At 40.7% G+C, this 10,431-nt stretch overlaps 1 protein-coding gene across 1 annotated transcript in view; it reads right to left on the bottom strand.

Moving 5' to 3' along the window:
• STAM2 (signal transducing adaptor molecule 2) overlaps positions 1-10,070 on the bottom strand; it is a 53,436-nt gene extending 43,366 nt beyond the window's left edge. Inside the window, exon 1 of the mRNA XM_049887251.1 lies at positions 9,679-10,070. Within this exon, the coding sequence (XP_049743208.1) occupies positions 9,679-9,718 (40 nt within the window). The 5' untranslated portion in view covers positions 9,719-10,070. The remainder of the gene's footprint in view (positions 1-9,678) is intronic.
• Between the last annotated feature and the right edge of the window lie 361 nt (positions 10,071-10,431).

A 10,431-nucleotide genomic window follows, 5' to 3' on the forward strand; every position in this document is an offset into this window, starting at 1 on the left:
TAATAAATTACCACAAAATTAGTGGTTTAACACCATTAGCTCACAGTTCTGCAGTTCAAAATCCAGGCATGCACAACTGGGTTCTATGCTTATGGTATTAAAACCCACCTACTGCCGTCGAGTCGATTCCGACTCATAGTGACCCTATAGGACAGAGTAGAGCTGCCCCATAGAGTTTCCAAGGTGCGCCTGGCAGATCTGAACTGCTGACCTCTTGGTTAGCAGCCGTAGCATGTAACCACTATGCCCGCATGTTATTACAAGGTTGAAATTAAGGTATCAGCTCTGTAGACTCTTATGTGGACACTAAGAATCCACTTCCAACGCACCCAGGTTGATACCAGAATTTAGTTCCTTAGGGTTGAAGTTCCAGTGTCCTTGCTGGTTGCTAGCCAGGGATCACTCTCTGCTGGTAGAGGCTACGAACATTCCTTGTCACGTGGCTCCCTCCATCTTCAAGCCAGCAATGGCAATTCGAATCCTTCTTAGGCCTTAAATCTCTCTGACTTTTCCTTCTGCCACTAGCCAGAGAAAGCACACTGCTTTTAAGGGCTCATGTGATTACACTGGGCACAATCAGTTATTCTAAAATAAGGTCCACTGTGCCACATAACATAACTGTTTGGAGAGCTGGTGTTACTTAACTAAATCAGGGTAACTAAGTTCATGCATATCAAAACTATGCAAAGTGAAGACTGCCTGTACATTAGGGTTTAAATCTTTTTTCAAACTGGGAATAATCTAGAACAATATATACAATATATTCTCTGGCCACAATCTGTTTTTATTAAAACACATGTAATACCTGATCTCATGGAAATTAACAATCAGAACATATACATAATTTAGATTATTACAGGAACCTATATAAAAATATATAACTGAAATACTATATATTAATAACTTTGGATAGGACCAAAACAACACTTACATCTTAGAGGAAAAATTCCTTTTTAAGGAAAGAATCAGACAGAATGCCATGATTAACTTCATTTATTAAATTATCTAACAATACAATGTATTTAAGACCTTGTCTGCTCTAAAAAACTAATTACAGATTGCGAAGTACAGGACAGTAATTGCCACTCTTTTTTTTTATTTCACATGTCACCACCATTTTTTGGAAAGGTAGAGGGAGCTGGAAATTCAGCATATAGGGCAGATAAGTCAAAAGGCAGGAAAAACACATCAAAATCACCTTTAAAAAAATTTAAACCATCTACTGAAAACACAAACTGTTTAGGCCAGCCTTTATTCTTGCAAGTTCACTTTCTCAATGGCTGATACTTCCAAGATGCCCTTTGTAATCCTGCTAGGTGAGAACCATGCTTCCTGCCAACTCCACAAAACAACCATACTTATTTCCACATCAAGATACAGGGCAAAAGCATACACGTCTATTATAACAGGCACATTCGGGAGCATCATGTGCAAGACACAAGACATTACTGATGGCTGGGGAAAAGGAAAAATAAGTCTCCAAAGCAGTTTGCTGAAAAGTCACAGATGGAGCATCAAAGCAGTTAGGCTGGTGAGGTGATCACACGCATGCACTGTATGTACCCGGAGTACTTTTAGGCCCCAGAGATGGTATGCGTCTCGCCAATTAAACACTGCAGGCCAGTCTTCTCTACATCCAGCTCTGAAACTTACTACAGCCAGTGACTTTGGGTAGTTCACCTGAGCCCTGACTCAGATCTGAATTCATGTTCTCATTTGTAAGATGGAAATTAAAATGGCTGCCATGCCTAAAAGAGAAGTTGTGAGAATTAAATGAAAAGAAATAAATTTTACAGAAGACTTAAACAGGTACTTCACAAAAAAAGGACATCCAGTTGGAGAACAAGTACACTGAAAAGTTCCCAACATCAACAGTCATCAGATAAATGCATATTAAAACCATAATGAGCTCCCACTAGAAGGGCTAAAATTTTTACTACCCTACCATGTACTAACAAATTTGATGCCAAATTTGAAGTAATGAGCTAAAAATAAGTGGACCACTTCAGAACAGCAATAATTTTCAGGCACAATGTACCAGTCCCTAAGAGCTATCAAACTGACCTTCTGTCTGAAAGTCAGAGTGTAATGCTGGTTCAGATAAACAAAGATACATAAAGAGATCAATATAAACAGAAACAGTCCAGATGTACAGAAATACACTATACGAAAAGCTGTTACAAAACAGGGGGAAGGACAGACAATAAATGGTGGCTAGACAATCAATTACTATCTACTGTCAATTAATTATTCAATTAAATCCCCCCTCAGACCCTACACAAAGATCAAATCCAGGAGGATTAAAGACCTAAATGTGAAAATTAAAACTTTCAGAAGGAAATATGGTAAAAAGCCTTAGAGCCTCCAAGTAGAAATAGCTTTCTTAAACAAAATAAAATCAAAGAGGAAAAACAAACATCATTAAATTAAAATTTAAATTCTTTACCACCACAAAATAATCCAGAAACAAAAAGAAGCAACAACCTGGAATATATATATCTGCAATCCACACAATCAGTGAAAGATTAGCATAGAATGTATATAGACCAAGACTAGCTGATATTGAGTCGATTCCGACTCATAGCAACCCTACAAAACAGAGCAGAAGTGCCCCAGAGGGTTTCCAAAAAGCACCTGGTGGATTCAAACTGCCAACCTTTTGGTTAGCAGCCATAGCTCTTATCCACTAAACCAACAAGGTTGCCAGAATGTATATGCAACTCTTAAAATCAATACGAAAAAGAAAATAAACAGAATAATAAGCAGATGTAACAATTTACAGAAAAGAAAAACAGAATGACCAAGAAACATATAAAAACATACTCAGCTTTACTAGCAATTCAGGAAATGGAAATGATGAAATGAAATGGTATACATTAAAAAGTCTGACAATACATACTGGTGTTGGGGGAGTGCAGAGAAACAGGAACTATCATACTGGAAGTAAAACCTCAAACACTTGGAAAGGCAATTTTGCACTACCTAGTATTTTGCAATTTTGCATGATCTACACTTCTACAGAGGGATTCCCCTTCAACATATAATCCCTAGGGAATCCTTGATCAGGTGCACAAAGTAACACGGATAAGAACTTTCAATGCAGCGTTGATTATAACAGCAAAAAATTGAAAACATCACGTTCAACAGGAGGATAGAAAAATAAAATGTGGTATATTCACACAGTAGAATACCACATAGAAGTTGAAATTAATAAGCAAAAGCTACAATTATCAACGTAACTTGCAAAAAAAAATTCTGAATGACAAAATTGCAAAATGGCACAAGAAAATGACACTTTTTTTATTAAGTTTAGAAACTTGCAAAGCAATACATATATTTTTATGTGCAGTATAAAATACAAACAAAGTCATTGTGATCAAGTCAATTCCAGCTCATAGTGACCTACAGGGCAGAGCAGAACTGCCCCATAGGGTTTCTAAGGAGCAACTGATGGATTTTAACTGCCAACTTTTTGGTCAGCAGCCGAGCTCTTAACCCCTGTGCCACAAGGGCTCCATATGAGCAGTATACATAATACAAAACAGAATTTATATCTACTTGGAGACTGGTTAAGTCTATGAAGGGAGAAGGTAGAATAGGATCAGGTAGCTGCTTAAAATTAACAGAGAACTCTGCATCTTGAACGTTTTCTTAAAAAGAGAAGAATTTAGTATGGTAAAATATTAGGACTTGACAACTGACTGATAAGGAGTTTGTTATTTCCTGTATTTTATGCTCAAAATATTTCAGAACACTTAATTGTGGTCGTGCTGAACCTGCACATAGACAAAGAGGCAGTTGTTCAAACAGAACAAGGGGATACTGCATGGTTTAAAGTCAGGAAAGGTATGCCTCAGGGTAATATTCTTTCATCACACTTATTCGAACTGTATGCTGAGCAAATAATCTCAGAAACTGGACTATACGAAGAAACATACAGCGTCAGGAACAGAGGAAGACCCGTTAACAACCTTCGATATGCAGATGATACAACCTTGCTTGCTGAAAGTGAAGATCAAAGACTACAGTCTTCAGTATGGTTTATACCTTATCATAAAGAAAACAAAAGCCCTCACAACTGACCAATAACCAACATCATGATAGAAAGAGAAATTACTGACATTGTCCAAGCATTTCATTTTACTTGGATCCACAATCAACACCCATGGAAGCAGCAGTCAAGAAATCAAATGATGTATTGCACCAGGCAAATCTGCTGCAAAAGACCTCTTTAAAGTGCTAAAAGCAAAGATGTCACCTTGAGGATTAAGGTGTGCCTGATCAAGCCATGGTACCACCGCTCCTCACTTACTGACACGGTTAGGTTCCAAAGACCAGGTTGTTACATAAAAATTGGCACTATGCAAAAAATGGAGGATGACCACATCAGCTCCCAAAAGGGTAGATGACTACAACATTACATAAGTGATAAATTACATCATTACATAAGTGCCAAAGTATATTATTATAAAACTGCCAAATTACACCATTACATAACTGCCAAATTACATCATTACATAACTCCCAAGTTACATCGCTACATAACTATCAAACCACTGAGAACCACGGCCTAGCGTTTCCCCTGCCTCACACCTCAGTGTTCGTTACCGCCAGATGTACGTTGTTAATGTGCAAAATACTAGAATAGTTTTTTACTACCGTCATAAATGCGAAATGTCAAATCATGAGATAGCTGCTAAGTTTGAGGAGTAGGTATATTTTCAATCATCTTGTATGCATGCAAAATCTGGACAATAAAGAAAGAAGAACGAAGAACGGATGCATTTGAGTTATGGTGTTGGCAAAGCATACTGAATATGCCATGGACTGCCAGAACAAGGAACAAATCTGTCTTGAAAGAAGCATAGCCAGAAGGCTCCTTAGAAACAAGGATGGCGAGACTTCGTCTCATGTACTATGGATATGTTATCAGGAGGGACCAGTCCCTGAAGAATCACATCATGCTGATAAAGTAGAGGGTCAGTGAAAAAGACCAAGACCCTCAAGGAGATGAACTAACACAGCCGCTGCAATCATGGGCTAAACATAGCAAAGGCTGGGAGGATGGCGCAGGACCAGGCAGTGTTTCATTCTGTTGTACGCAGGGTTGCTCTGAGTTGGAACTTAACAACAAGAACAGATAGGAAACTTAGGGGGCAGTGAGTTTATGTTAATGGAGGACTAACAATTTGGAAAAGGAGGGTGAGAATGGTTGCACAACTCGAAGAATGTCACTGAATTGTACACGAAGAAATTGTTAAACTGGTGTATGTTCTGCTGTGTATATTCTTAACAAGAACAAAAATTTAAAAAAAAGGTATTAAGTTAATAAGTAAATGTTATAAATTTAAACATATAAAGTAAATCTGTATTATTTAAATGTTATCAATACCTATTTTTATATTAGGGTTTCTTATAAAATTTCATTTGAGAAATAGATGTCATGACTGAAAAAGTTTGAAATCTCCAAGTGATCTCATTGTAAAGTTCTTCTAACACAAGCCAAAAACACAGCAATACACAAAATCAAATTTTACTGGGAAAGGTTTCCTAACCCTTTGAAGACCCAACTATTTTCCGTTTTGAGTCTTTTGTTGATACCACCTACTTTCATTAGTGGAACATGCTGAATCATTGAGTGTTACTGAATTTTTGGTAGGTAGTATGGATTTTTTTTTTTTTTGCCCTCTCCAACAATCCTACCCTCCGAGCCCTAAGGGGCATACGTTGTCCCACTAATTCTATGCCGGGTGCCCACTAGAGCACAGGGGGACATACAATGTCCCAAAGAAAAATTTTCAAAATTTCTCTCTCCTACCAAAAATGCACACACCTCATACAACGCCCTGTAGAAACAGTACTTTACAACACACACCTGTTTTTTCAGTTTCAAACACTCATAAAGCCCCTGGCTCATGCCAGCACACACTGGCAATGAGAAAGCAGCTTTCCAATCAAACTGAGAGGTGGAAAAAGTGGATACACAACCATATATCCCAATAGTCAGGAAAAGGTCTTAAAATAAAGGTTCACACTTCCAACAACTATATTAGAAGACTTTTGCAGAGGTAGAATTAAGCTCAGCTTTGTGAATACAAGTACAGCTTTAATGAAGTAGATTCCAAAGTTCCGGAAAAGAGCAAAAGTTTAGCGATGAATGATAAATGACACAGAAGCAGAAACTGGCAAGAAATACTGCCTGGCTTGAGTAAGGGGAAACAGGATATGCAAACAAGAACTGGAGTTAGGCAGTAGAAGAAACAAGTCACAACTTGGGAACCAATGTGGTAAGAATGGAAAAACTGGTACAGAAGATAAGGAAATGATACTTTCCCTTTTAACACTAACCACTAAACCTTCCTACAGTTGCTCTGTCCTCCTGGTTGTGCCTTCTCCTTGGAATTCTTTAAGAATGGTTGCACCCACCAAGGCTCTCTGCCTTAGAAGCCCAGCTCCTCCTTTAAGATTTGAGTCCCAGTGTGGGGAAAAATATTCCCTATTATCCTTAGCACATCTTGAAAGGAATTTTATGAAATAAACAAAACAAAAAATGAATCCAAATTTGAGGAAATCCAATAAATACTTAAAGAGCTCTAACACCAAAAGAATAAACAAACCAGTCTTAGAAAAAATACAGTTAGAATGTTCCTTAGAAATGAGGATGGCTGACTTGACTCACTTACTTTGGACGCATCATCAGGAAAGACCGATAGCTAGAAAAAAGACACTGTGTTTTGTAAAGCAGAAGGACAACAAAAGTGAAGGAAACTTTCAACGAGATTTTGGAATGACAAAACAGCCCCAACAATGGAAACAAACATACCCACAATCATGAAGAGGACATGAGACCAGGCAATGTTTCATTCTGTTATACACAGGCTTGCCATAAGTCAGGGCCAACTTAAGACTTAACAGCAACTAACGACAATGCTGTATCTAGCTTACCCTTCAAAGCTTATCAGTTCTGACTCCAAGAAAAGATAGGAACTTGCCATAATGCCATACTTCCTAGTCCTTGGGCTGCTTCCATCTGACAAGTAAAAAAGCATCAGCAACCCATGAGTGACCTCCTAGACATCTTGGCCCATCACTGCCCAGACCAAGAGATAAGTTTCAGTTCAGGGTCTGGGAAAAGCATCTCTTACCCACACAAATAATGTCAGAAAAGACTGCTCACTCTCCAGGTAAGACTCTGCGCCTACCAAAGGCATGCAGTGTCACCTTTAAAGCCCTTAACTATAAACAACCATACCATACATATAGCAAGAAGCAGCTGCTTCCTGCAGGCGCTGTCAAGAAAGGGGGCACAGGGATAGTGTCAAACACCTTTATAGGGAAAGCTCCTACCTGAAGGTTCTTGTCTTCCCTTCAAGGAGGAGGACCTTTTTAAATAAAGGGAGAATTTAAAGCATTTCAGTGCATTTCTAATACTATACTTAACAGAATATATTAAGATTACCTTTAACTCTTTTTTAGGGGGAGGTATATGTTAGACTGTGAGTTCCTTGAGGGCAGGACTCAGTCTAGTCACTTATTTTTGTGACCCCAGAACTCAACACGATGCCTGATGCACAGTAATCATTCAACACACGTTTGCTGAATGAACAGTGAAAAAGGTATAGCAAAAAAAAAAAAAAAAACACAAAGGTGATAAAAAAAAAAAATCTGACTGAATCAGAGAGATGAAAAAATAAGTACACTGTAAAACAACACTCAGGTCAAATAATGACTTGCTTTAATTACAACTATTCCAAATTAAAAGAAGCCTGAAGATCTGAAAAATGTAACATATTTCTCTTCTATGAAAAACGCTTGAGGCCAGTTTGAACATCTTAGTATTTCATTCCACTTTTTCTATTAATTCCATTCTTTTTTGTCTAAAAGAAGTTATAGGTGAAGCCTCAATCAAACTTGCTTTTTCAGATACTGAATTCAGTCATACTTGCGCTAACAAACACTTGGAGCTTTTGTTGATGGTACTCTCCACGAAATAACCTATATATTAAAACAGCAGTGGTTTTTATACGGACAGCAGTACCTCAGTTACCGCACCAGTACTAAGCTGCGTTCCACTAAACTATGCAGGGACACAGAAGCCACAAGGGGAACAGGTAGACCTCCTCAGGCTACTTCTCCCAGAGAAGTTTTCTATTAGAAAACAATCAGCTTCTAGGAAAGAGCGCCACAGCTTTTTGTTTTAAAATAATTTTCAACTCTATTTTGCCCTTTCCACTGCTGTATTAAGATAAAATGAAAATCCTTACAATAGCAATAAAATGCACAGGTTTCACAAAATGTACAGGTGTTCCAAATGCAGAGCCTGTGCTCCTCAACGTTATGCTTCCTAGATTGGCACCAGTCAACTAACTGTGTTCAAATCTCAAGAAAAAAAGGTGAATGAAATACAGGAATGCATATTTGAAGATTATCTAAGGGTCAAGGTGTAATTATAAATATTCTTAATTCTATCAGAACAGAAGGGACCTACACATCTTATTTGAATCTCATATATTTGACTTTTGAATGTGTTTGGGGATCACATCATATGCCAAACTAGAGAACTCTCAACAGTCTCCCCGTAATTTGAAATTATGACTATGAAGCAGGTGGGTTACTGCTATGATGTGTTTATTCTGTGACTCGGGCCATTTTCTATCATACTTTTTCATTTCACCAAAACCTAAAGCTCTACCTAGCATTCTGTTAACTAAGAAAAAAAATTTTTTTTTTTAACTACTGCCCCCAAAATGTTTTCTTTACCATTCTTTTTTTTTATTCTTACCGTAACACCAAAGATAAGGTCCTATTTCCAGTCCATCTTTTTCTCATTCCAAGTCAATAAAAGACCAGTGTTCTTACGACCAGAACAAATAAAGTATCAGTTGTTTTGAACCGTTTTGAGACCCTAAGATTGGTATTTACCTTTTCAGATTGTAAGACAAGACATCTCCTAGCACCTGCGTCAACATCATCGGAGAATAGGGAGTAACGCCTCCAGCAATTGTAAATAAATCGTGAAGCTGCCCTATCAGGGCTTGCCTCCATTTGTACATTAGCAAAGTGAGTTCTTCCTAATAAATGGGGGCAAGTCGAGATCTCTAGTGTTGGGCTGTCTTATCGATGGTTGCACCATCTCCTTAAAAGAAGGGGTTGGGAGAAATAGATAGGGGTTTCACTAGGTCTGGAGCAAGCAAGAAGTTTGTATCATCACTCCACAATTGCTTAATTAGTCCCGCCTCCGGCCAACCGGTGACTCTTCCTTATTCCTGCGCTTGGCGAGGGGAACGGCTCTTTTTCGGGGTCCTCAACCTCAGGCTGGAGCCCTGGTAGCGCAGTGGTTAAGCATTCGGCTGCTAACCAAAAGCTCAGCAGTTCGAAGCCACCAGTCGCTCCTTGGAAACCCTATAAGGAAATTCTACTCTGTCCTGTAGAATTGCTATGAGTCGGAATCGACTAGACGGCGAAGGGGGAGGGGGGCAAACTCAGGTAGGCAGAGGACAAGCCCCAGGCAGCTGGCGATGAGCCAAGGCTGCCCCCCAAAAAACTCGGGCTCCGAGGCTGCGGCGGCGGCAGCGCCGCCCCTTACCTCCCTTCGCTGGTCTGCCCAGTCCCTAGAGTCGCCCCCGCCCACTTTGTAGCTGGACAAACTGCAGTCCGAAGCCCGGGCCCAGCACTCACCCACGTCTTGTTCGAAAGGGTTGGCAGTGAACAGAGGCATCTCGCCGACGCCCGAGCGCTAGCCGCAACGGTCCAGCTGAAGCTTGGCAGGGGCTCCCCGCTCGCTGACCCGGGGCCGCGGCTTCCTAGACTGCTCCGCTGGGGCCGCCGTCCCAGCACTTCCGCCACCACACCTGCCCTGCTCCCGCCTGACAGACCTGCTGCTCTTCCGCACTTGGCGCCGGGATCCCCTCCTGAGGTGAGGCGCCGCTGGCCGCAGGCATCTTTTCAGTGCCCCTGTTGTCGCCACCCACCATGAGAAATGGCAACTCCTGATTTACGGTTTCCTAGGGGTCAGGCGGTCGCCATAGCCACCCCTCCATAGTTAGGACCCGGGCGAGCCACGGAGCGGGGGACCTTCAGGGCCGGAAGTTGTCTCTCCTGGAACTGGGCGATGCCAGAGGCCCGGAAGCTGCAGTTCCGGCGGCGGCGCGGCAGGGGGCGAGATCCCCCGAGATTTTCTGCGCGGGAATCAGGCTCTGAAAACCGCGTTCCTTACCTTAGTTTGAGGCCTGGTGATTCAGTGCTTAAGAGTTCGGTTGCTGACCGAAAGGTTGGCGATTTGAACCCATCAGCCACTCTACGGTAGAAAAATGTGGCAGTCTGCTTCTGTAAGATTGTGGGTTTGGTTTGGGGGGTCCGTTTAGTTTAGTTCGTTCCTGGGCGGCGGGATTAGTCCCTCACGGCGGTGGCCCCATGGCTGCGTTTGCGCTG

The sequence above is a fragment of the Elephas maximus genome, chromosome 6 (assembly GCF_024166365.1).
Source record: "Elephas maximus indicus isolate mEleMax1 chromosome 6, mEleMax1 primary haplotype, whole genome shotgun sequence".
NCBI classification, from domain to species: Eukaryota; Metazoa; Chordata; class Mammalia; order Proboscidea; family Elephantidae; genus Elephas; species Elephas maximus.